The sequence below is a fragment of the Thermobia domestica genome, chromosome 17 (assembly GCF_964235325.1).
Source record: "Thermobia domestica chromosome 17, izTheDome1.hap1.1, whole genome shotgun sequence".
NCBI classification, from domain to species: Eukaryota; Metazoa; Arthropoda; class Insecta; order Zygentoma; family Lepismatidae; genus Thermobia; species Thermobia domestica.
In genome coordinates, this window is record NC_137470.1 from 177,879,451 (window position 1) to 177,906,753 (window position 27,303).

The following is a 27,303-nucleotide window of genomic DNA, read 5'->3' on the forward strand; positions in this document are numbered from 1 at the left end:
CGGTGACCCCCGGCCCTCAGCCGAATGGGGTGAATTTGGAAGTTAATACGATCGGAGTTTCATCATTGATCTCAGCGACCACGAAAACTATGAATTTGACTCTAGTATCGGCCATTTTCTACTATTTTTACATGTCCCGGTAAACGCCACCCCCGAGACCCTCATGGTTCGAATTTTTTTAAAAAAAGCTTCATCTTGGTCTGGGGCCTGGACCAAAGTATCCGTGACCCCAATTTGATAACTCTTGGTCCATTCGTCTGATCCCCAGGCCACGCACAAAGCCAGACACACACACACACAGAGAGAGAGAGAAAATAATACTCTATTTTATTTATAGTAGATTCGCCTTTGCTAAACAAACGTCTTTCTTTCGGCAATGAACGTTTGCAGTTCTTATCGTAAGCAAAGCTGCATGGGTGGTTTTAGCATTCTGTGATTACCTCTGTCATTTTTCGAGTGATAATTGTTATCTGAGTAATTAAAAACATATACATAGTGTAAATTACTTTTAAAATAAAATAAAAAATGTATAAATAGTGTGTAACAATGAAGACAGGCTCTAATTGGAAAGTTTTTTTTTTTTCTCCTAAACGCAAATGTCATGGAAAAATGGCATGAAATTAGTTTATTCTTGCTGACAGAAACTTATTTAAATTTACTTGTGTTAATAGTATTAAATTCTACCAAAAGCCAACCATCTTTATCGACAGACAATACCCCCTTCCTCTGCGCCACCACAACTACCAGGGGAGTATATACTGAAAACCATTAAAGAAACCACTTTTTTCAGCATCATCTTTTAGTAGTCATTATCGTGCCCGATGTCGTGTGTTTTCCCAAGTACAATGAAAAATCTTCTCGGATTTTTTTTTTTTCAGATATGCAGTGTTGTGCAGATTAAATATACACAGTGGGCCATTTATCTTAATATACCCTTGTAACCTTTTAATTAATAGATACAGAACCTTGAAATTTTGTACCACGGAAATATAAATAGGGGCACATTGGTCGATATACTGTACACTAGAATATACTACAGTGAGTGCTCACTGAATTGCAACCACCCCTCCACACAAGAAAGTGTGGCCGGCAGCTTATTACATGACAACCCCGACTGGTAGGATTATGGAGAAAGAACACTCAAGGCTACATGTTGAATGGGAGGTAGGCAGGATTCGTCCACATTTTAATAGATCATGATTGTCGGTACCCAAGCAATAGGTGTGTCAATAATCCAGACAGTAATACTTGTCGGATGAGCCCGTTCCTGTGTAGAAAAGGTGTACAAGGAGTGGAAAGAAAATGGGGTAACTGCCTCCCACACACGGAACTATAAGGGTGTACGGACGCTTAAAACGTGGGGTGACCGTAACATCAAACAGCTCATGACAGCCAAACGAACCATCAGTGTCCGGGAATTACGTGACCAATAGAATGGTGTATGCACAACACCCATATCCCACGCAACTGTACAACGTACAGTGGTACGCATGCAGTTCCACAGCAGACAACACTCGTCACCTCCGACTTCATCGCGCTCGGGCACAGGAACACGCTAATTATATCATGGATGATTGGAAAAGTGTGTTTGTCCAATAAATTACAGTTAGTGCTACTCCTCTCGGACAGGCGTGTGCATGTGTGGTGCCAACACCACGAAGCTATGGATCTCTCGTGCATGTTGCGTACTGTACAGGCAGGTGGGGGCGGCTGTATGGTTTGCGGATGCTTCTGTTGGTATGGACTGGAACCGTTGGTGTGTATGGACCACAGCGAGACATACGTTGTGTACCTGCAAGTGTTAGAGGATCATGCACATGCACTTCTACCCATACGAAGACGGCATTTTTTAGGACGACAGTGTACGGTGTCACAAAACCAGAACTGTATTTGCTTGGCTTAAGGAACATTCCATGGAGTTGTAGCATATGAATTGGCCCTCTAAATCACTTGAACTTAGTCCTATAGAACATTAATGGGATGTTACGAAACGAGCTCTTCGCACCATGACTCCTGCACCAACATCTGTGGGCTCATCGTGGGATGCCATCAGGAATGTATGGTGTCAGATCCCCGTGGAAACATACCAGCAGCTACCAGCATCCATGCTACGCCGTGTCCAGGCCATCCTCTGAGCGAAAGATGGAGCAACAAAGTATTAGGTAGGTGGTCGCAATTCAGTGAGCACTTAAAGTAATAGTTTTGCCAATCCAACATAAAAATGTATTTTCTTTTTTTAAAAGGCATCATGTTAGGTTATTACGTATTTCAAATCTACATGTAAAACAATGTCACACTTGCAATGCAGTGTTAAGGACACTACACCGTGGCAAACATCGAAAAACAACTAAATTTTTGAGGGTTATACAACAGTAATAACGGAAATGACACGGATGTTGTAATGCACATCCAAAGTACCTTAGTGCCGAATACTACAGTCATGATATAACGTATTTCTAACAAGGAGAAACGAAGTTACGAGGAATTGAGAATTTCACTTTTTTTTTTTCTTCAAAGGATTTTAATTCGAAAAATTGTTTAGGTAAGTATCACATCGAATTTACGTTCATGGTTTTCAATAATCATAAAGGACATAATGCTCTTTACAGCAATTTGGTACCAAACTATTCCGCACGTGTAAAAAGAAGGGTAAAATTTGATATATTGCATAAAACGGCATATTTGCGAGAACTTTTTAACACAATTTTTTATTTACTTTGCGTCTGTAACATTACAACAATCCTTTTTGGGAGGTGTAATTCACAAGTTAACGGAATTGCATAATTTTAAACAATGTTGCAAGCTTGTCCATTATTAGAAGAGGGGTCAGACAAGGATGTAGTATGTCGCCCCCAGTCATTCAGTACTTACAGTGAATGTTTAATGAAGGAAGCATCAATTGGAATTGGAGGAAAGATTATTAATAACATCAGGTATGCAGGTGATACGGTTATTATAGCTAGAACCGAACAAGGACTACAGGAGATGATTGATAAAATAGTTGACACTGGGAAACCATATATAATGGAAATCAAAATAAATAAATAAAAAAAAAACCCTAAAGTCATGGGAATATCCCATGGAAATGCGCCCTTACGGGTCAGAGTAGAACAAAGAGAAATTGAAGAGGTCGACCATTTCAAGTATCTGGGAAGTATTTTAACGAAAGACGCGTACTGCACAAAAGAGATCAGGTAAAGAATTGCCTTAGCCAAAGAAGCATTCAACAAGAAAAGGTCACTCTTAACTAGCAGGCTTAATACTGGATTAAGGAAGAAATTGGTCAGGTGCTATATATGGAGTATTGGGCGGTATGGTTCAGAGACTTGGACATTACGGAAGTTAGAGAAGAAATGTTTAGAAAACTTCGAAATGTGGTGTTGGAGGAAGATGGAAAAGATTGGACAGAAAACAAACATGTTGTAAAATAGATAGGAGGGAAGAGCACGCTCCTAACCAGCATCCTTCGTAGAAGAGCGAATTGGATTGGACACATCTTGTGGAAATTTGTCATTTTTATACTTCCATAGAAGGAAAAATGAAAGGAAAGCGAGGAACAGGAAGAAGCAAAACAGAGTTGATCGATGATTTGAAAAGTATGAGAAAATAATTAAGAGGAAGCTGAAGATCGAGAAACGTGGAAGAAATGTTTCCAGCCCTAAAATTAAAATTAGGAAGAAAAAAAAAAAAGTCATTAGTCCCAGAATCTGCCAAAAGGCAGAATACTTAAGGGTCTTCACTACAGCGAAACTAAACTACCGCTAATTTTAGAGTTTTTCTGCAATGTCTTCAAAACAAATAAAAATATTGAAAAAGCAGAAACGTAGTGAACTAGACAATACGATTTTGCATGTGATACCTTTACCACAATTCACCTATCTGTTTTTGGTATACCGCTATTTACAGAACCCGCAAAAAATGCTAAATCTATCTTCAGTTCCAAATCGAAAACAGATAGGTGAGTTGTGATAACGGTATCACATGCAAAATCGTATTGTCTAGTTCACTACGTTTCTGCTTTTCGAATATTTTTATTTGTTTTGAAGATATTATGAGAAAAACTCTAAAATTAGCGGTAGTTTAATTTCGCTATAGTGAAGACCTTTAATAATAATCTTTGTTCTTATTCATTCGAAATGATCGCAATATTAGATACTCAAGTATTTTGGATGTGCGTTGCCTCGTCCATCTCACTTGCTTTATTACTGCTACAGAGGTTGCCAAATGTCAGATATTTTTGATGCTGTAGCGTCCCTAGTTTGAATAATAAGTGTGGTATTGCAAATATTGGTTTAATATGTAGATTTGAAATAAGCAATAACCTAACGTGGTAGCATTAAAAAAAAATAAACTTGATGTTGGGTGGCAACACTGTTAATCTGGTGATATCACAAACTGTCAACGTGCACCTGACGATGTTTACATGGTGCAAAAATTCAGAGGTTTTAGTTAATCTGTTTTGAAGTTACAAGGGCATAACAAGATAAATGCTTCAGCCGGTATATGTATGTATGTAAATATACACAACCTGCCAATGGTCTCTACGAATTTTGATGCGGAACTTGTCATGTTTTCTGAATGTTAATAAATCTAAAGTAGTAAACCTTCCTTTTTTGTCAAACAAATTACATAATGTTTTCGCTTCGTTTGTTTCATTTGAGCGCAGCCTCCCTTCAGAGCCGATGCTAAATCAGACCTACAGTTTAAGGTGGAATTCGAACCTGGGATGCAATTCACAAAATGTTTCCGGGAATCATGTTAACAAGAACACCAAAGAATAGACGAAAACTTAACATGGTACAAAAGTTTTTTAATCAGTTAAAATTTTCTGCTTACACAGGGATTTCTTTGCTACTTTTCAACGAACTTAGAAACTTCGTTATTGAATTCGCTATGTCTGTGTGTGTGTGTGTTTTATTTAGGAATTTTTCAATTTTGAGCCCTCCAGTCGATAGAGCATCAAAAACTATCTCAAAGAAGTGATCGAATTTTTTCGCGTCAGTCTTACCGCTTCCGAGATATTGGCCAAAAAAAGTTCCTATTTCGGGAGATTTTAGGAGCCATATCTCGTGAACCGTAAGTCATAGAGAGATGATATTGGTGTCCATCACTACCTAAGAGGATGGTGAATGTTTTGGTACCAAATAATAACCGATGGCCACTGGCTATATCTGCGTTTTCAGTATATATACGGTGATAAAAAGTGACAGCTCAATATAGCTAGAGGCACGAGTTTTTCGCAATGCGCGATAAAACGAAATGCGTCAGAATTAAGTAGTTTTCAGTTTCTTGACGTTTTATGATATTTTATGTACATTTTCATTGGCTTCCGTTGCGCGACAAAACGCGAAATTATCAGCTTTGCCCGAAATTTCTAATAATACGCGATATAACGCGAAATTTTAAAAATACGTTTTCATTAATTTAGAAATGCCAGTCCGCTGACGGAACGGTAGAACGTGGCATGAACAGTGGATTTTGGGTGATTTGGACACGGCTATAGAGAATATGTTATGCATTAGCTTTCACCATCGCAGCTGGATGAGGAGAAGCCGTTTTAATTTTCTAGCCAGAGAGCCCCTTCGTGGGGAAAAAGTGGCAGTAATCTGCGATGAGACTACCGTCTTTGAAGTTTAGGCCCGTACAATGGAGGGAACATTGGACAGGGTTCCTATTGGTGAGGGAAGTCAGAGAAATTTTATAAAATATATTTTTTCTAACATTAATTATACACCATTTTCAGCTTAGCCAACCATTAATGATGACAGTATGGAACGCTGCTCAGATTTTTATGGGAGATAAGTGGAATGTACGTATGAGCAATTGATTATTATTTGCCTCTATGGAATAAATGTTCTCATATATAAATATTCACCGTTATTTATTCCTTAGTTACATGTCAACGTCATCCGACACTCATGAAAGTCTAGGAATTTCCTGCCAAAGGTCAGGGAGAAGTCAGGGAAATAGATTTCTCCAAATTAGTGGGAATCCTGTTGGACCAAGAGTGTTTTTTGCTTACTGTTACTTTTCTGTGTCCAGTTAATGCAACCACATGTTCTCAAGTGATAGTAGACACACTGCACCGCTGCAGCATTGAGTATGAGAATAATATTAGTTTTCTGTCGGACAGTGTATGTTATGTGTGCAAGTGCTTTGACACCTTGTTTGTGATAATTGGCACGCATATGGTTTATGTGAAGTGCACTGGTCACATAAAGTGAGCTTGATTGGAGATATCTAGCAGAACACTTGAATTTTGTGTGCAAAGTGAAAAATGCATTTTTTAACGCAAGGAAACTCAAAAGCAAGAACCAGAGTTTTCTTAAAGAGAAGTACCCTGAACTTAAACCCAAGTTGTTTCCCGAGCCTGTTCTGACTAGGTGGAGTAGTTGGTTCCATACTGTTGCGTATTTAGACAAATATTTAGAACCACTAGATCAATTCCTTTCAAAATGCTACGATCTAAATTCTCAAGCTAAAACGCTCAAAAGTAATTTGAAAGACAAGAAGCTAATTTTGAAGGCTCAGGTAAGCTTTGTTCGTGATAATTGTGGTAATCTTGTCGATTTTATAACTTTCACTGAGACCGACAAATCTCCTACAGCACATCTGTTGAGTAGTCATCTTGACAAACTCAGTACTCAATTGGACGGTTTTCTGCAGAACCTCTGGTGAAAAAACTAAAGCACACACTTACGTTTGTTACCAAGTGAAAAGAGGGTTAATGTTGAATGCGACTTTAAAAAATGTGCAGAAAGATCATTCTTGAAGCTACAGAAATATATAATGCTTTCGGAAAGCTGTTTGATCGTTCTTTAATTGCATACAGTAGTGAACCAGACATTGTTGAGCTAAGGAAGTTTTTTAAAGCTTTGCCTTCTTTTAAAAACTGGAAGCATCTGATTATGAAGTATCGTATTTTGAGTTTTACAAAGTGGTCCATGAACTCCTGACAAGTGATTCGTCTGGAAAGTGCAGTGTAGTGAATGTTTTGAATGGACAAAAGTTCCGAAGTGATGATTGTTTGAAGATTGTTGTAAATGCACTTACATATGTGTGGCTTCCAACAAGCAATGCCAATTGTGAGAGGTTTTCTTCCAAGTATGCTTATGTTTAATGCTTAAATGTAACTTTTGTCTATGTGTTTTCAGAAGACAGCAAAACTTTCCTACTCATAGTAAGTTTACTCATTTTCCTTCAGTTTGGTTAAAAAAATATAATTTTCTATGAGTAAAATTTACAATGTCTAGTGAAATATTCAGTATATTTTGTTTTTAGGTAATTAATGCTTTATTTCTGTAGTGATCTATGAATAAAAGGAACGATTGTAAAAACTGTCAGGAAATATCTTTTCCACGAGAGCTATAAAATGCGAAACTTTATTTGGAAAATGCGACAAAACGCGAAATACCTGTATGATGAACGAATCGCGAAATTTTCAATTTCTTAGTGCGAAAAACTCGTGCTCCTAAATATAGCTAATTCAATAGATTCCCTAATACGCAGGTTCCAAATCTATAGCGCATTATCTATTGAATTTACCATACCATTTGAAATAAGTTTCGAAAAAATATTTTTTAAGTTCGTTCTGACAATGCTCTTCGAGCGTGCTCAACTGCTTTATATTTGCGTTGTTTTGTATATATTATTATTAGTATTTAAGAATACAAAAGCGGATGAAGATTTATTCTCCTGAGATACCTGGTACCGCAGTCATATTCCGCACAATCTATTTCATCAAAAGTCGAAGTATTAACACGAAAGTATTGTAACTTTGCCCAGCGACTAAAGAAACAGGAAAAATCTGCAAATAAAAGTATCAGTTATGAATTAACTTATTGTATTTCTCACCTTTCTTGGTTGGTAAGTTGATCGCTTTCTTTAAGTTAGCGTTTTTTTCATATGATTTATGAAAAAAATGGTGGAATAAGGATGTAAGGGGAAACAGAACAACCCGAGAAAATGTGTTTGCACAGTAATGGCCACCACAAACACACACAACGCGGAAAAATTTTTCAACTGACTCATCGTGTGTCCCTAATTTGGAAGTTAAGAGTGCCTCTTGTTTTTAGTTGAGTGTTCCTATCTTTCCTTCACAGCAAAGAGTTAAGCTTTATTATTCAAAAACTTGTATTCGTTGAAGCAGTGTATAGCTACGCCAGAGGACACTGCAGAAACAGAAGAGCTGAAGGTGTTAGTGCACTTTCAACTAAGTTTTTGGTTTTTCTGAGAACAAGATAACTTCAGTTGATACTGAGAGAACTTACTTCCATACAAATTCGATTGCCAGAGGATGTTAGTTAAAAAAAAAAAAATGTTAGATGTTTCTTTAAAATTCTCAGAAGACTTTATATCACATCACATAACTATCCTAACACCATGAAATACTTATTAATATTTTTTCCATGCATAGCTTTGTGATGTAGTATCCCAACTATATATAAAACTACATGATCTGACATAAAATAACGGTTACTTCCGGTTGACATGGAAAGTAGAAATTTGACATGATTGTAGCTTTTCGGGACTAACCCACAGGAAAATTGCCAAAAGTGAATATTATTAAATTTTAGGAGTCTAACTGTGAGATAAAGGTTTTTTTTTAACCTATAATCTCATGTTTTAGGTACTTGGAATTGGAATAAAAACTTAAAATTTGGTATACTTATAGTTTTCGTTAGCGTTATCTAAGTAAATCACCAAAAATAAAAAAATAAAAAAATAAAAATCCAACTTTGAAGTGATTTTATGGGTAACTAAAGAAATCTTTCACATGTTATTTATATGGGACACCTTTACATCGCAGAAGGTTTAAACACTTCCTGTAGGGCTAGAATAATTAAATTTAGCATGATTCTAGCCTTCCGGGACTAACTCACAAGAAAATTGGGTCTTTTGCGGAGTGAGGCCCCCAACTGGGCAAAGGATAGTTGAAATTCAAAATTAAACGACAATAAATGTACAACAAGTCCCCAAATCAATAGCACTCCGAAGATGATCTTAGTTCGTGCATTTCAAGTGTCAGTCAAAGAAAATAAACATTAGTGCAATAACACATCCTATTTACTGAATTATATACATCACGTGAAAATTATGTGAAATACATAAAGAAGCTTTATGGTGACCTAATTTTAAGATATGAGGTACTCGCCTCCTAGACTTGACGACCCTAACAATGTTAGCTAAACCGTATAAATTATGTAGTTCCTCGTTATGAAGTTTCCGCCATTCCCCATTCTCGTTCCTCTTGGGTCCGAATATTCGTCTCAGGATCTTGTTCTCAAATACTTTCATTCTGTGTTCTTCTCTCCGAGTGAGCGACCATGTTTCGCAACCATATAGAACAACAGGCATGATTATCGTTTTATATATTTTAAGCTTCAAATTCCTCGACAGAATTCGCGAAGATGACAAGATATTTTGAACTGAATAATAACATCAATTCCCTGCTTTTAGTCGACATTTAATTTCTTCGTGAATATGATTTTCGTCTGTTAATATTGATCCTAAATATTTGAAAGTATCCACTTTATCAAAAGTATTATTTAATATTTTAACGCGTCCATAATTTGTCGTATTACGGTCCCGACGCACTTCCATGTATTTAGTTTTCTCTGCATTTACTTAAACCCATGGCCCTGCAAGCGTTTAATAAGATCCCTGCATTTCTTTCTATTGTTCTCCTATCATCCCCTATTAAATTTACATCATCAGCATACGCCATAACCTGGTGAACATCTCAACTCTAGGCCCTGGTTGCTATCTTTGATTTTCCTTATAGCATATTCCAGCACAAAGTTAAATAATAATGGCGACAACGCATCTCCTTGTTTCAGGCCATTTTCGACGTGAAAGCTTGTCGACAAAAATTTTCCTACCCGGACTTTACTTTGGGATTAATTTAAACATTTCTTAATTAATCTAATTAGCTTTCTCGGTATTCCAAGTTCTGTAAGAACGTTGTATAATGTTTCTCTCCTAACCGAGTCGTACACCTTTCTAAAATCAATAAATAGTTGATGTACCGGGGTATTGTATTCCCACTTTTTTTTTTTTTTTCGAGTATTTGGCGAATGCATGCAGTATCTAATAAGCAAATACATTACACACACAATTAATTAGAACGTCAGTGATATATTGTATTCATTGGGCAAAACACTCCAAACAATAAAAATTCATCTTAGCCTGGAGAAATGGTTATTCTTCGTTTTTCATTATCATATAAATGTAACAAAGAAAGTTCTGTCGCCTTTTTTGTGGAGGTTTGTATTCCACACTGCGAGCTAACCCCCTCGTCATATAGACGTGGCAATGATCATGGAGCTAGAAAAATGGAGCAATCGCCACTCGTAAGCTTTTCCACAACTAAACACAAACAAAAGCGGGTCTAATTGCTGCACCATGCGTAGTTTTTGAGGTCTAGCATTAAATATATTCAAATATCACGCACGTGCTTTCTTTGCGTTTTTACCATGTCCTTCCTTTTTCTTCATGTAATATATATATATATATATATATATATATATATATATATATATATATATATATATATATATATATATATATATATATTTTTTTGCAATAGTTTATTTACGTACAGAATTACTTTGTGGCCTAAGCAGCAATTTTTTAGAACTTGCCCTTCTGAGATATTACTCACCAAAAATGGCATCAAAATCTCAAACTTCAATTTCCGGACCCCCATAAATCTACAGTGCTAATAGTATCATAGCTGTTGATATTTCTGCAGAGTCTTTACATGTAATAGTATTCAGCACAAAACTTATGAACTCCCCACTTTATGCCATTCCAAAATACAGTCCCTTTAAAAGTGTAATTTTTTGTACATTTTCTGGTGATTTCATGTATTGGTTTGCAACCCTGCATATTTACGTAGAAGCAAGAGTATATATTCTCCGCGTACATCAGTCTCTCCTGTAAACATTAATTTTTGTTTGGTGTTCGTCTAATTCGTACGTCCTGAGCAACTGCAGTTTTCGTAAACACTTGAAAATGCCAAAATTGGCACTCCACTGACAACAAAGATGGCCACCATTCAGGAACACTTGTATATATTTTTTCCTAACAAATCCATATCCGTCCGAGTACGCCTCATTGCGTCTCTTGAGGCCTTTCAAGTTGCCAGCATGCAATGAGTTTTGCCATTCAGATTTAAGCAAAACGCCTGCAATGTCCGTCAACCGGCCATACGTAACTTCTCTACTGGTTGCCTAACCGTACTTTCGGCCTGCAACAATGTTAATCTTATGAGCTCAAAACGGCCCTTAAAATTTTGAATAGAATAATGGCACAATTTTTGAAAATTTGAATTGAGAACTGGACAATCGACACAAAATTTGAAATTGACCAGTGAAAACGGCATGTTTCTAGCAAGTGTGGTTTCCGAGATCTCATTGTCGAAAGGATTGGCGACAAACATATAAACCTAGCATTTTAATATATACAGGGGTAAGACAAAAAAAAATCTAAAACGTTTGCAAAAGTGTGAAAATCATACCTAGTATGGTGTGGGACCTCCTTTTGCGTCCGAAACAGCTTGGATCCGACGTGGAATGGACGTATACAGCTCCTGAATCGTGGTGTGTGGAATTTTGTACCATTGTTCCTAAAAAAGCATGCTCCAGTTCCTTAAGGGATGCTGGTGAAGGGTAATGATACCGAACAGACCACAATGGCTCAATGATGTTCAGATCTGGTGATTGTGGGACCCAGAGGAGGTGTGATAGCTCCTGGTCATGCTCCTCAAACCTTGATTTCACCGTTTTTGCAGCGTGACAGGGTGCCAAATCATCTTGGTAGATGCCATCACCATCAGGGAACAATATTTGGGCCATGGGTAGAACCTGGTCCCCCAAAATGGCCTCATACGCCTTAGTATTCATCATTCCATACAGGGCTATGATGGAATCTGCAGAAAACCACGATATCACTGCCCATACTGTAACAGAACCATCCACATGCTTTACAGTTGGAAGCTAAAGGTCTGTATCATAGGCCTGCGGCGGTGTTCTCCTTACATAAACACGACCGGTTGTTGGAAACAAGGTGAAGGTCGATTCATCGGACCACATTACGTGTTTCCACTGCTCATGAGTCCACGCCTTGTGGTCCTTGCACCACTGGATACGCCTCTTTGCATTTACTGCTGTGACCAGGAGTTTGGCGATAGCGGCCCTGCCATGAATTTTCATTTTATGAAGTTCCCGTCGCACTGTTTCCGATGAAACAGGGTTCTGTAGGCCGGAATTGAGTTCAGATGTAATTTTCATTGCAGTGGTCTTCGTTTTAGCTGCTACAATCCGTTTTAATGCCCTCCGGTACTTATCTGACAGGATTGTTTTTCGAGCACTGTTGTGCTTTGCAGACTTCGTTTGCCAATGAATTGTGTATGTCCTCGTGACATTGGACACAGTGCCTTTCGATACCCCCACAATGTTTGCCACTGTTGCCACTGAAGCTCCAATAAGACGGGCAACAACGATCATGCCTCTTTGGAAGTCTGTCAGGTCGCCCATTTTACCGCACCACTTTCACACCACGACATTCACAGGTGAACATGTTACTGCTGACGGAAGAGGAAGGTCCACATGACACATTGAAAACAAAAAACGATCGGCAACCGCAACACGTGTTATACAGTGGAGGGCCAAACTTACGTGTCCTGTATGAAGTGTTTTTAGATTATTATTATTATTTTTATTATTATTATTATTATTTTTGTCTACCTCCTGTAGATTTATGAAACAGTGTTGTTGAACATATATTTATGTATTTTGCATTAGAATACAAAGTACGGGAAAAATGTTAATAAAATATTTCATGGTGTTAGGATAGTTGTGCGGTGTGATATAAAGTACACTTAACGTTAAAAAAAAAAAAAAAAGTAACTTCCTCTGGCTATCGAATTTCTATGGAAGTGCCAATAAGTTCTCTCAGTATGAACTGAAATTATAAGTAATCTTGTTCTGAGGAAAGCCAAAAACTAAGTTGAAAGTCCGCTAACACCTTCAGCTCTTCCGTTTCTGCAGCGTCTTCTGAAGTAGCTATGCAATGCTTCAATTAGTACAATTTATTTATTTATTTATTATTTATTTTTTTTCTGTTAATATTTTTTTTAATATAAAATTTCCACCATTTGTTCTGAGGCAAAGTTAGGAGAACCCAACTAAAACCAAGAGCCACTCCTCACTTCAAAGTTAGGGACACACGGTGAGTCAGTTGCAAAGTGCCCACCTTCAGTGTGAGATTTCACTTGTATGATCCCGGATCGTATGTGTTTGTTGTGGCCATTACTGCGTAAGTGGATTTCCTCGGGTTCTTTTCTTCCCTCTTACATCCCTGTTCCACCATTTTTTCATAAATCATATGCTCCCTATACCCTAAACGTTAACTTAACGAAAATTATAAACCAAGAAAGATGAGAAATATATTCACTACATTAACTTAGTTCATAACTATGATAATTTTAATTGTAGATTGTTCCTGTTTCTCTAGTTGCTGGGCAAAGTTACAATATTTTTCTGTTAATGCCTCGACTTTTGAAGAAACAGATTTTGTGAAATATGACTGCGGTACCAGGTATCCCAGAAGAGTAAATCTTCATCCCCTTTTGTGTTCTTCAGAAAGTAAGGTGACAAAGCCTGCAGTGAAACGTATATATATATCATTTCATACAACCAATACAGGCAACAGATATTACATACATTAAGTTAATTTTTGACATACTCTTCAGATCGATTGAGATGCTTATCGCATCGTGGGATGAGTTTGAAGATTCCCTCCTGGTATAAATCCTGTCTTTGCGTGTTCAGACACGCTGTCACGAAGTGTTTCACCTACACATCTAAAGCGAAGGGACGGCCTCCTAGATGCTCCTTCAAGTGCGGGAACAGGTGAAAGTCCCTTGGAGCGAGGTCTAGGCTGTAGGGAGGGTGGTCGAGTTGTGTTCAGGTCTGTTGATGCGTACTGGGTCGGTCACTTTCGACACAATTCTGCGACATGCTGATGAGACATTACAGTTTATCCGTAAACCTCTACCAGCTGCCGGTAAATTTCAGCCGCTGTTACTTGTTTCGCCCACAGAAATCGACAAACTGAGCGGACTTCATGAGATCAGTTTTCCAAACGAGTCGCCATTTGTGATTACCTACAAATAGCATCGTAGTGGCGGGTGGCTGAAACTCTGCATAGTTGCCAACTCCATGTATTACAATTACCGCACATTTCTCATTCCTTAATAACAGACGAAAGTCTAGAAATATCGGCCTTATATCCTTAGTTTCTGATCCTCCCTCGTAATAATAATAATAATAATAATAATAATAATAATAATATACAGGACAACGCAGATGTAAAGAAGTAACAGAAATCTGTATAAGCAGAAAATTTTAGCAAAAATGATTCAAAAACTTTTGTATCATGTTAAGTTTTCATGAATGTATTCTTTGGGATTTTGCGTTAACATGATTCCCGACAACATTTTGTGAATGAGATCCCAGGTTCGATTCCTCGTAGGAAAACCTTCAAATGTGAACATGTTTCGCTGGTTTGAATTTTTCCTTAAACTGTAGGTCCACGTATCATTTAGTCACAAAATCTACTCTGTAGAGGTAATACAAAAGAGATTTGACTTCTCTGCTTATAGTTATTAACATTGGTTGACATTTTTAGAAGTTGACTTACTGAAAAGCACGCTCGTGTTAAATGATCCGACAGTAGTATAAAACTTTGAAAATAATAAATTATCCAGCACTTACTTAGTTCAAAACTTTTTATTAGAAGTTCCTAATGTAAGGTATGAAATATGTTAATAAGTATAGTGAGTCTGTTTTAAGTAGCGTGCTAAAAAATTATCATGAAATCTCAAAAAAAAACTAACAAAGAAATATATTATTATTATTATTATTATTATTATTATTATTATTATTATTATTATTATTATTATTATTATTATTATTATAGGACACCGAAGGCGAAGACGCGATGTGAAAGAATGGAGTTCAAAAGAAGCGAAAGACTCCGCTTCCAGGAGTTAATGTACCCACGGTAGGTAATTCGGAATAACGTAACATAGATGACATCACAGAATCAGAAGTAAGTTGTTGTTTTATACTTTCCTTATTTATCCTCAGCACAAGTTTTGTAACTGAGATATAAGTAGCCATTTTTAGTTAATTTTAGAGTGCCGAACACGAAAATGACAATGATGAAGAAAAAAAAAAGCGAGATTGGTTCTTAATTTCCCATTAGCCTCTGGTTTTTCCACCTTTCCATCTGTAACTTACAGTATTTTTGGACTCCCATGACTGAAGCCCTAAAATGTTCACATTTTTATAGCCACATATACTAAGACCTATGTACAGTTTTTATACTAATTAGCTCGAAGGAAGGTGGGAAAATTTGAAAAAAAAAAAAAAAAAGAAAGAAAGAAAGAAAGAGAGAAGAAGGAAGTGTTTCTAAATCTGTGAATTTTTGCGATTTCACTTCTGGAATTTCCAATATGTTGAAGAAACTCTATACTTAAAGTAGAATTTATTCGAAAAGAAACGGGAAAATTTACGAAAATTGCAAGATTTTTGTAATAGATGTAGAAACACCTTTTTTCTGTATTTTCGTAAAATTTCACTTCAAATAAAATGGCATAAACATTGTGCGTAAAAAGAGTACCAAGATACTAACATACTTGCGAGGTCAAACATCTCCAGGCGGCGTCAATAGAAGCGGCATACTCTTGATGTGGTCGACATTCCGTTGAGACATGAAAAGGTTGTCGTAAAGTAAGTCCCCTCAGTTTTAAGTGTGATCTTTCTCGTGCAGTGCTGAGAGAAAGAGCTATATTACATTTTATACACTTACTGGCAACTTTCTCCACTATGTATTCTATATAGAAGGATGTTTGTGTTTTATTAGAATCACGCAAGTGGGAATTATCGTATTGTTAATACCTACGTTATTCCACACACTAACTAGAGGTCTGAGGACACGGTGACTCAGTGGTAAAGCGCTTACCTTTGGTGCGTGGGGTCCATGGCTCGATCCCCGGTCAAGGAAGTTTGTGGTGGACAACGTCGTGTCCGTGGGTTTTCTTGGGATACTCCAGTTTCCTCCCACTTTATCATTCTAGTAATTCTTTCATCATTATTTTACTTGCTTTAACGCGTTCGCTACCGACACAAAAAATTATACTTCCAAAATGTACGAACGTCTCATATTTGGGACGCATTGGTTTTCACCAACGACCAGCGTCCCACATGTGAGACGCTCGGGCTCGTTCTAGCAGACCGACGTATCACCAGTGGGCTGCACTTATTGTAGAAAATAAACGCCTCTGACATCATATTAGTCTATCAGAATCACTTAGATCTTGTATATTCGGCTACAGAAATATTTGTCTCACTTGTGAGACGCTTGGTCTCTGTGTGGGGGTCTTATTACCTTTTTCACAAAACTTAAAGCTGGCTACACTGTTCTATGCAAAGTATTTCTAGCGACGAAGTCTCTGATGTTCGGTCATGTTATCTAGCGATGTGTTTACGTGCTTCTGAGTTTTGTCGATGCGATGGAGCCTCCGAAGAAGAAAAGCAAACCGTTTAAATGTACAAACAATGATATTGAGGACGCGTTAGCGGATTCTGATGAACTTAACTCACTATTTAGTTCTGGAGGGGAAAGTGAATACATGCCAGGCTCATATGACAGCGATTCTACGGAGACAAGCGGCGAAGATGAAACTTTGTCTGGTAGGGAGCCTGATAACGTAAGTTTTAGCATAGGCTTAAACCCAAATGACCCGTTACTTGATGATTCCAACACAGACTTCGTCCTTGTAAACCCGGAGGACGATAACTCTGATGTCAACAATGACATTGCAAACGACCCAAATGAGCTCATTTTTATGGAAAATATACACCAGAACTTTGAGAAAGAACAACGTGTTTGGTCTGACACAAATAGCAAACCTCCCATCCATAACTTTACAGGCCTACAAGAAGTACATACTCAGTCAACAAACCCAGTGGAAATATTTTCCAGTTTTTTTGATGAAAATATTATTAACAAAATTGTGATTTGGATAAATAGACGTGGTATGTGTGTTCAAGGAAATCCTACAAGCAATATTCCAATATGAGGCGGTGGAAACCTACAGCTGTAGAAGAGTTTAAAAAATTGTTAGGCTTATGTTTGCTTATGGGTAATCTTAAGTTCCCTAGCCTGAAACATTGTTGGTCGACATCACAATTGTACGAACATCCTATTTTTGGAAAGACGATGTCTCGGAACAGGTTCGAAGCTCTCTTAAGGTGCCTGTGCTTCTACGACCCAGAAACGGATTCTACAGATGGAAAATTATATAACATTGATAATGTTCTGAGTCACCTCTTGAATAATTTTACCACGAATTTTTCACCTGGTAACTTTTTGTCACTTGATGAAGCAATGATTTTGTGGAGGGTGAGGCTTTCTTTCCGACAATATATTAAAAACAAACCACACAAGTATGGCATCAAGCTGTATGAGCTCTGTACCCCAGATGGTTACATCCTAAATATCATAATCTACACGAGAAATGGGCTCATTCCTTAATTCAGAGAAGGGACATACTTTTGAAGTTATAACACGTCTTATGGAGAATTATATTGGCAAAGGCCACATAGTGTTTTTGGACAATTTCTAAAATAGCGTACATTTAGCTGAGTATGTTATGGAAAATAAAACCAATATATGTGGCACTCTACAGCCAAACCGAGCTGGAAACCCGGAAATTATCAAGGCTAAGTTAATAGGAGAAAGTATCAGTCGACAAAAATGGCACGTTACTGTGACTAAGTGGAAAGACAAGCGAAACGTTTTAACTATCTCGACAGCCCATGGACCAGAGACTGAGGAAGTCACAACCAAACGGGGAAAGGTTATCACAAAGCCAAGTATGGTTGTCGCATATAATCAGAATATGAGCGGTATTGACAGAAGCGATCAGATGATATTCTCAACTCCCAGAAAATCGTTGAGGTGGTATATCAAGATATTTTTCCATTTATTAGACGCTGCATTGTGGAATGATACCTACATATATTCAAAAATCCTGTACCAACCTTTCAAATACTTAGACTACAGGGACATTGTCATCTCCCATTACCTTCAGCTCCAACCTGTGACACCTTCATCCATACGCTTGAAGAGTGCAGGCGAACAATCATTGACAAAGGTAAGCCCAAGGATAAGATGTCGTCAGTGTTCAAAGACCGAGAAGAAAAGGAAAAATACCTTCCATGCTTGTGATGTTTGCAAAAACAAAAGGAGAAACAAAATTGGACCCTGTCCAGTCCCATGTTTCTCTGCATGGCACAAATTGTAATCAGACTTGAAGAGACTATGTGATTTTGAAGTTTTCCTTCTATCTCTGTACATTTTTAAACTCGCCTCATATTTGAGACGTTCGGTCTACAGTGTAAAACTTATAATTTTCCACAATGAAAATTTGTTATAGACCGACGTCTCACATACGTGACACAAAATAAAATAAAAAAGAGATTGAATAATGTGTTTCTCTTAAGCTTGATTGACTTTTCTGATGATTTTAGCTTTAAATTAATAAGAAAACACGGGAATAAATTTTGGTCTGTGGGTAAGGTAATTTTCTTATGACCGGTCTATTATCGCGGTTTATGTCTATGAATCGGTCCCTCGTAAAATCCGCTGTGTCCCCTATATGGGACGTTGGTAGCCAAGGTGTTAATCGTCTCCCTTAGCCTAAAGGGACATGGGACATTAACCTGAAAGGTTTCACTTCATTTTTCAACTAGAGATGTGTGCGGATAAAGAAAGTCGCATGCGCAATATCTATCAGCACCGGTATCCGCAGATATTAAAACTTGTGTGACAATTACGATTTCAAAAACACTTTTAAACTGTAACAATTATAAATTTCTGCTTTACAGTTTTGTGAATTCTATGATAAAACATCAACAAAATTCAAGCTAATCATTCAATACTATCTCTTTCTTTCTGTCTAAGTTAACTACACTAAATAAAATTCATGCAAACAGAAATATGTACCAATTACTTAATGCCCCTCAAAGCCGATTTATGACAAGAGAATTGTCAAACTAGCACCATTTGTCAATTTTAGAATAAATATTTTTTCTTTGTTTTTCCTTACTCATAAGCTGTAAGTGCCTTTGTTCAGAACACAAAATGAATGTAAAAAAACTTCCAGAGAAAAAAAGAGCCACCTCACACAGACTACCATAAAATCAGATTTTTGCACTTCGTATTGAAGTTCCAGCTTATACTAAAAATTGTAAATGATTTAAACATTACATTTTCGATACGGTTAATACTAACAGTACCTAGGTATAAATCTGTTTAATAAAATGTTTTCGTCCCTGATTCTTATTCTAATAGTTGTACAGTCAGCGACAACAGTTCTTTCCGTTTGATTAACTTCAGGATGGAAGGACAATTTGAGTGCAGTTTTCAGTAAATTAAAAAGAATAGAATTTTCTGTACGTTACGACCTCCGTTATTCCCAAAATAAATTTTACCAAACAGAAAGAATTTTCGTCGCTAACTGTACAGATCATATCTTGATACCGAAGGATACATTACATCATAATCTGCTCTTTCTACTTCCTTTGGAATTATTAATTTTATGTTATTCGTGAATGCTTTTAATCTCTACTCAGAGTAAGTTTTTATTATGATTATTATTTTTTTCATGTAATAGAGCTGAAAAGAGGGAGAGACCAAACTTTTCCTTTAGATTTAGAAGAAATCATAAAAGCCCAATCATATTAGCGAGCAAGTGTAGAGGAATTTCTTACAATTTTGGTTTAGAATTAGCAGACGATAGGTTTTGGATCCAAATCCCTATGCCGACCATGTAGAGCAAAAATTTTCCGGGATTTTATCTCAGTATTAGCAAACAGATGCTGAAATATAGAAATCAGACGATATCTTCTGTATCCTCGTTATTAATGTTCGCAATACAAAATAGTTTCTTTGCTCTACCGGAAGCTTCTTTAAATACATATACATATATAAAAGATTTTCTTCTTCCTTTGAAAAACACTTTCTTTAACCATGATAGTAGAATATGTTATATTTATTTATTATTTTAGGACGGACTGCAGTGCAAGTGTAGTTAAAAAGTCTCCTCATATGAAGAATATTGAGAAACATACAGAGTTAGTCAGGCAGGAGGTGCTGGAAACTACACAGGATCCGATGCCAAAGAGGAGACAAAAGAAATCCAAGAAACACTATAGGCCTGTGCCGGAGGATCTTGATCTTCCCTGGCAACCGGATTATGTGTAAGGTTAGTTTGATTTGATATATTATGACAATCAATCTTTATTCCATAATAATAGCGATCCTGAACGTTCACTGGTATTCTAAGTCAGGGCTATAATACTTTTTCCTATAACATTAGTAAGATTCGGAAGCATATGAGATAGAATTTGAAGAAAGAAGGAAAAAAGAAACTTGATCTTCTTAACCTTGATATATATATAGGGCAGGATTTAGGGGGTGCACCACCCCCTCCATTCTGAATATACACTATCTAAAGTGAGAAACTGGCAGTGGAAATAGCAATACTTTCCTAAAATTCCATGTCATGTTTCCGTTTCGGGCTTAAAAGAAAGCGGTTTTGCTAAACATAATAGTTTAAGTCAGTTCCTCATACACATCACAGATGCCTAAAGGCATTTTAAAAAAATAAATTGGATTCAAATGTACTGATAGTTATTGGTGCACTCCCAAAAAATTCTTGAACCGGTCCTGGATATATATATATTTTTAATATATTAGGGTGGATCGAAAAAAACTTTTTTTCGATAACGGCTCACACGGGAAAAGTTGCCCACCCATAACAGTAGTTCACTGAATTTTTTTCACATTTTTCGCACGATGCCTTCCGGTGCCGCAACGGCCTAAAGTTTTGGAAAGGCCAACATAGGCAACACGCATTACACAATATGTAGACAGTCTGTTTTATCTTCCAATACGATTCGGAAGTAACATATTTCTCTACGTGATCGTTCTTCAACTTTATGTGCTGTACTGACATCACCATTATGTGCAGTTCTTTGCTTATTTTAACCATAAAATGGCTTAAAATAACCGAGCTCACCACGAGAAGATGACTGCACGTCGAACTCCACGGGACGTTGGTAGCCAAGGTGTTAATCGTCTCCCTTAGCCTAAAGGGACATGGGACATTAACCTGAAAGGTTTCACTTCATTTTTCAACTAGAGATGTGTGCGGATAAAGAAAGTCGCATGCGCAATATCTATCAGCACCGGTATCCGCAGATATTAAAACTTGTGTGACAATTACGATTTCAAAAACACTTTTAAACTGTAACAATTATAAATTTCTGCTTTACAGTTTTGTGAATTCTATGATAAAACATCAACAAAATTCAAGCTAATCATTCAATACTATCTCTTTCTTTCTGTCTAAGTTAACTACACTAAATAAAATTCATGCAAACAGAAATATGTACCAATTACTTAATGCCCCTCAAAGCCGATTTATGACAAGAGAATTGTCAAACTAGCACCATTTGTCAATTTTAGAATAAATATTTTTTCTTTGTTTTTCCTTACTCATAAGCTGTAAGTGCCTTTGTTCAGAACACAAAATGAATGTAAAAAAACTTCCAGAGAAAAAAAGAGCCACCTCACACAGACTACCATAAAATCAGATTTTTGCACTTCGTATTGAAGTTCCAGCTTATACTAAAAATTGTAAATGATTTAAACATTACATTTTCGATACGGTTAATACTAACAGTACCTAGGTATAAATCTGTTTAATAAAATGTTTTCGTCCCTGATTCTTATTCTAATAGTTGTACAGTCAGCGACAACAGTTCTTTCCGTTTGATTAACTTCAGGATGGAAGGACAATTTGAGTGCAGTTTTCAGTAAATTAAAAAGAATAGAATTTTCTGTACGTTACGACCTCCGTTATTCCCAAAATAAATTTTACCAAACAGAAAGAATTTTCGTCGCTAACTGTACAGATCATATCTTGATACCGAAGGATACATTACATCATAATCTGCTCTTTCTACTTCCTTTGGAATTATTAATTTTATGTTATTCGTGAATGCTTTTAATCTCTACTCAGAGTAAGTTTTTATTATGATTATTATTTTTTTCATGTAATAGAGCTGAAAAGAGGGAGAGACCAAACTTTTCCTTTAGATTTAGAAGAAATCATAAAAGCCCAATCATATTAGCGAGCAAGTGTAGAGGAATTTCTTACAATTTTGGTTTAGAATTAGCAGACGATAGGTTTTGGATCCAAATCCCTATGCCGACCATGTAGAGCAAAAATTTTCCGGGATTTTATCTCAGTATTAGCAAACAGATGCTGAAATATAGAAATCAGACGATATCTTCTGTATCCTCGTTATTAATGTTCGCAATACAAAATAGTTTCTTTGCTCTACCGGAAGCTTCTTTAAATACATATACATATATAAAAGATTTTCTTCTTCCTTTGAAAAACACTTTCTTTAACCATGATAGTAGAATATGTTATATTTATTTATTATTTTAGGACGGACTGCAGTGCAAGTGTAGTTAAAAAGTCTCCTCATATGAAGAATATTGAGAAACATACAGAGTTAGTCAGGCAGGAGGTGCTGGAAACTACACAGGATCCGATGCCAAAGAGGAGACAAAAGAAATCCAAGAAACACTATAGGCCTGTGCCGGAGGATCTTGATCTTCCCTGGCAACCGGATTATGTGTAAGGTTAGTTTGATTTGATATATTATGACAATCAATCTTTATTCCATAATAATAGCGATCCTGAACGTTCACTGGTATTCTAAGTCAGGGCTATAATACTTTTTCCTATAACATTAGTAAGATTCGGAAGCATATGAGATAGAATTTGAAGAAAGAAGGAAAAAAGAAACTTGATCTTCTTAACCTTGATATATATATAGGGCAGGATTTAGGGGGTGCACCACCCCCTCCATTCTGAATATACACTATCTAAAGTGAGAAACTGGCAGTGGAAATAGCAATACTTTCCTAAAATTCCATGTCATGTTTCCGTTTCGGGCTTAAAAGAAAGCGGTTTTGCTAAACATAATAGTTTAAGTCAGTTCCTCATACACATCACAGATGCCTAAAGGCATTTTAAAAAAATAAATTGGATTCAAATGTACTGATAGTTATTGGTGCACTCCCAAAAAATTCTTGAACCGGTCCTGGATATATATATATTTTTAATATATTAGGGTGGATCGAAAAAAACTTTTTTTCGATAACGGCTCACACGGGAAAAGTTGCCCACCCATAACAGTAGTTCACTGAATTTTTTTCACATTTTTCGCACGATGCCTTCCGGTGCCGCAACGGCCTAAAGTTTTGGAAAGGCCAACATAGGCAACACGCATTACACAATATGTAGACAGTCTGTTTTATCTTCCAATACGATTCGGAAGTAACATATTTCTCTACGTGATCGTTCTTCAACTTTATGTGCTGTACTGACATCACCATTATGTGCAGTTCTTTGCTTATTTTAACCATAAAATGGCTTAAAATAACCGAGCTCACCACGAGAAGATGACTGCACGTCGAACTCCACGGGACGTTGGTAGCCAAGGTGTTAATCGTCTCCCTTAGCCTAAAGGGACATGGGACATTAACCTGAAAGGTTTCACTTCATTTTTCAACTAGAGATGTGTGCGGATAAAGAAAGTCGCATGCGCAATATCTATCAGCACCGGTATCCGCAGATATTAAAACTTGTGTGACAATTACGATTTCAAAAACACTTTTAAACTGTAACAATTATAAATTTCTGCTTTACAGTTTTGTGAATTCTATGATAAAACATCAACAAAATTCAAGCTAATCATTCAATACTATCTCTTTCTTTCTGTCTAAGTTAACTACACTAAATAAAATTCATGCAAACAGAAATATGTACCAATTACTTAATGCCCCTCAAAGCCGATTTATGACAAGAGAATTGTCAAACTAGCACCATTTGTCAATTTTAGAATAAATATTTTTTCTTTGTTTTTCCTTACTCATAAGCTGTAAGTGCCTTTGTTCAGAACACAAAATGAATGTAAAAAAACTTCCAGAGAAAAAAAGAGCCACCTCACACAGACTACCATAAAATCAGATTTTTGCACTTCGTATTGAAGTTCCAGCTTATACTAAAAATTGTAAATGATTTAAACATTACATTTTCGATACGGTTAATACTAACAGTACCTAGGTATAAATCTGTTTAATAAAATGTTTTCGTCCCTGATTCTTATTCTAATAGTTGTACAGTCAGCGACAACAGTTCTTTCCGTTTGATTAACTTCAGGATGGAAGGACAATTTGAGTGCAGTTTTCAGTAAATTAAAAAGAATAGAATTTTCTGTACGTTACGACCTCCGTTATTCCCAAAATAAATTTTACCAAACAGAAAGAATTTTCGTCGCTAACTGTACAGATCATATCTTGATACCGAAGGATACATTACATCATAATCTGCTCTTTCTACTTCCTTTGGAATTATTAATTTTATGTTATTCGTGAATGCTTTTAATCTCTACTCAGAGTAAGTTTTTATTATGATTATTATTTTTTTCATGTAATAGAGCTGAAAAGAGGGAGAGACCAAACTTTTCCTTTAGATTTAGAAGAAATCATAAAAGCCCAATCATATTAGCGAGCAAGTGTAGAGGAATTTCTTACAATTTTGGTTTAGAATTAGCAGACGATAGGTTTTGGATCCAAATCCCTATGCCGACCATGTAGAGCAAAAATTTTCCGGGATTTTATCTCAGTATTAGCAAACAGATGCTGAAATATAGAAATCAGACGATATCTTCTGTATCCTCGTTATTAATGTTCGCAATACAAAATAGTTTCTTTGCTCTACCGGAAGCTTCTTTAAATACATATACATATATAAAAGATTTTCTTCTTCCTTTGAAAAACACTTTCTTTAACCATGATAGTAGAATATGTTATATTTATTTATTATTTTAGGACGGACTGCAGTGCAAGTGTAGTTAAAAAGTCTCCTCATATGAAGAATATTGAGAAACATACAGAGTTAGTCAGGCAGGAGGTGCTGGAAACTACACAGGATCCGATGCCAAAGAGGAGACAAAAGAAATCCAAGAAACACTATAGGCCTGTGCCGGAGGATCTTGATCTTCCCTGGCAACCGGATTATGTGTAAGGTTAGTTTGATTTGATATATTATGACAATCAATCTTTATTCCATAACTAGCAGCGTTCACCCCGCTTCGCTGCGGTCACCCCGGAACGCAATAAACTTTGTTACTTAGATAATTTTTACTTTTTCGCTTTCAAATTGCAGTAAATGTTAACATTATAGCGCCTGTCATTTATGTTAACCCGCCGAGTGACACGGTCATGCGGGTTGCATATAAATACGTTTATTTTTACCTATGATGAACTAACAAAGGATTTGTACGTATGGACACTTGAATGGTCAATTATCTCAAGACACTGGTAATTAAAAATTAAAGTGATATGATAAAAACCATCTAGGGTCCAAATCCTAATAACCCCCCAAAAATAAAAGAAATTGGTTCGGCCGTATTAGCGTGATGAGGGAACAAAGGATTTGTACGTTCTCTTTTATAATATAGATAATAGCGATCCTGAACGTTCACTGGTATTCTAAGTCAGGGCTATAATACTTTTTCCTATAACATTAGTAAGATTCGGAAGCATATGAGATAGAATTTGAAGAAAGAAGGAAAAAAGAAACTTGATCTTCTTAACCTTGATATATATATAGGGCAGGATTTAGGGGGTGCACCACCCCCTCCATTCTGAATATACACTATCTAAAGTGAGAAACTGGCAGTGGAAATAGCAATACTTTCCTAAAATTCCATGTCATGTTTCCGTTTCGGGCTTAAAAGAAAGCGGTTTTGCTAAACATAATAGTTTAAGTCAGTTCCTCATACACATCACAGATGCCTAAAGGCATTTTAAAAAAATAAATTGGATTCAAATGTACTGATAGTTATTGGTGCACTCCCAAAAAATTCTTGAACCGGTCCTGGATATATATATATATTTTTAATATATTAGGGTGGATCGAAAAAAACTTTTTTTCGATAACGGCTCACACGGGAAAAGTTGCCCACCCATAACAGTAGTTCACTGAATTTTTTTCACATTTTTCGCACGATGCCTTCCGGTGCCGCAACGGCCTAAAGTTTTGGAAAGGCCAACATAGGCAACACGCATTACACAATATGTAGACAGTCTGTTTTATCTTCCAATACGATTCGGAAGTAACATATTTCTCTACGTGATCGTTCTTCAACTTTATGTGCTGTACTGACATCACCATTATGTGCAGTTCTTTGCTTATTTTAACCATAAAATGGCTTAAAATAACCGAGCTCACCACGAGAAGATGACTGCACGTCGAACTCCGCCCACCCATCCACCCAGTAGACAATAGACATGTTGTTAAGGCCTAAACTTTAGATGACGAAGTCTTGTTTCGACTCAAAAGTGGGAATATTTTTTCTGGACAGCAGACTTGCTCGAATGAAGCCGTCTCTTTCTTCAAATCCACATTTCTTCGCGGAAGCTACAGTAACTTCTCATACCATCCTTTCCACGACCTGGGTATGACTTAGAAATTCCCTTATCAACTTAGCTGCGACTGCTTCAATTTTGATGTTTTCTTCTACTTCTTTCGATGTAGCTGCTTTATTCAAGGGCGGTTCGGTGACTTTGACGGAAGACTAGCGTATCATAACATAACAGTTTTCAGTTTCAAAGTTAATGTCAGGCACGACAAACTGTCGAATGGATTTCTTGGGTGCCATGGCGTGGACCTTTTTTATTCGTCTCCATGTAAGACTTCGAATAACTAGAGAAGAGTCTGTGATCATCGCCAACAACATATTTTCAGGGTGTGCGAAATGGCCATTTGTTTGGAGCACCGGAAAGACTGTTTTCTTCAGGTTATCCGACAAAATTGCTGACGAAAACTGGCCCATCTTCCACAGGTGTCGCGCCCCATCACTGCAAGGAGGATGCCGTTGAATCGCGAACCACATCGGTGCGTAGACCTTCACAATGAATTTGACAAGCCAAACTAAAGAACAACTAGATGACTCTTCGCTTACGTAAAGGCGCAGGATGCGGCATGTCGTCGTCAGCCACCGGGAATGATTCACGGGACCGAGCTTCAGGTCACGTATACCTGGTGAACAAATTTCTGTCGACACAGCTCTGCACAGT

At 36.8% G+C, this 27,303-nt stretch overlaps 1 protein-coding gene across 2 annotated transcripts in view; it reads left to right on the forward strand.

Moving 5' to 3' along the window:
- The window catches only part of LOC145674513 (uncharacterized), a 58,207-nt gene that overhangs the window by 23,122 nt on the left and 7,782 nt on the right, over positions 1-27,303 (forward strand). The window contains exons 3-6 of one of the 2 annotated variants that reach the window (XM_081744669.1): positions 14,986-15,069; positions 20,145-20,341; positions 22,598-22,794; positions 25,051-25,247. In XM_081744669.1, coding sequence (XP_081600795.1) covers positions 14,986-15,069; positions 20,145-20,340 — 280 coding nt within the window. In that variant the 3' untranslated portion in view covers position 20,341; positions 22,598-22,794; positions 25,051-25,247. The remainder of the gene's footprint in view (positions 1-14,985; positions 15,070-20,144; positions 20,342-22,597; positions 22,795-25,050; positions 25,248-27,303) is intronic. The other variant, XM_081744670.1, reaches the window with a different exon arrangement.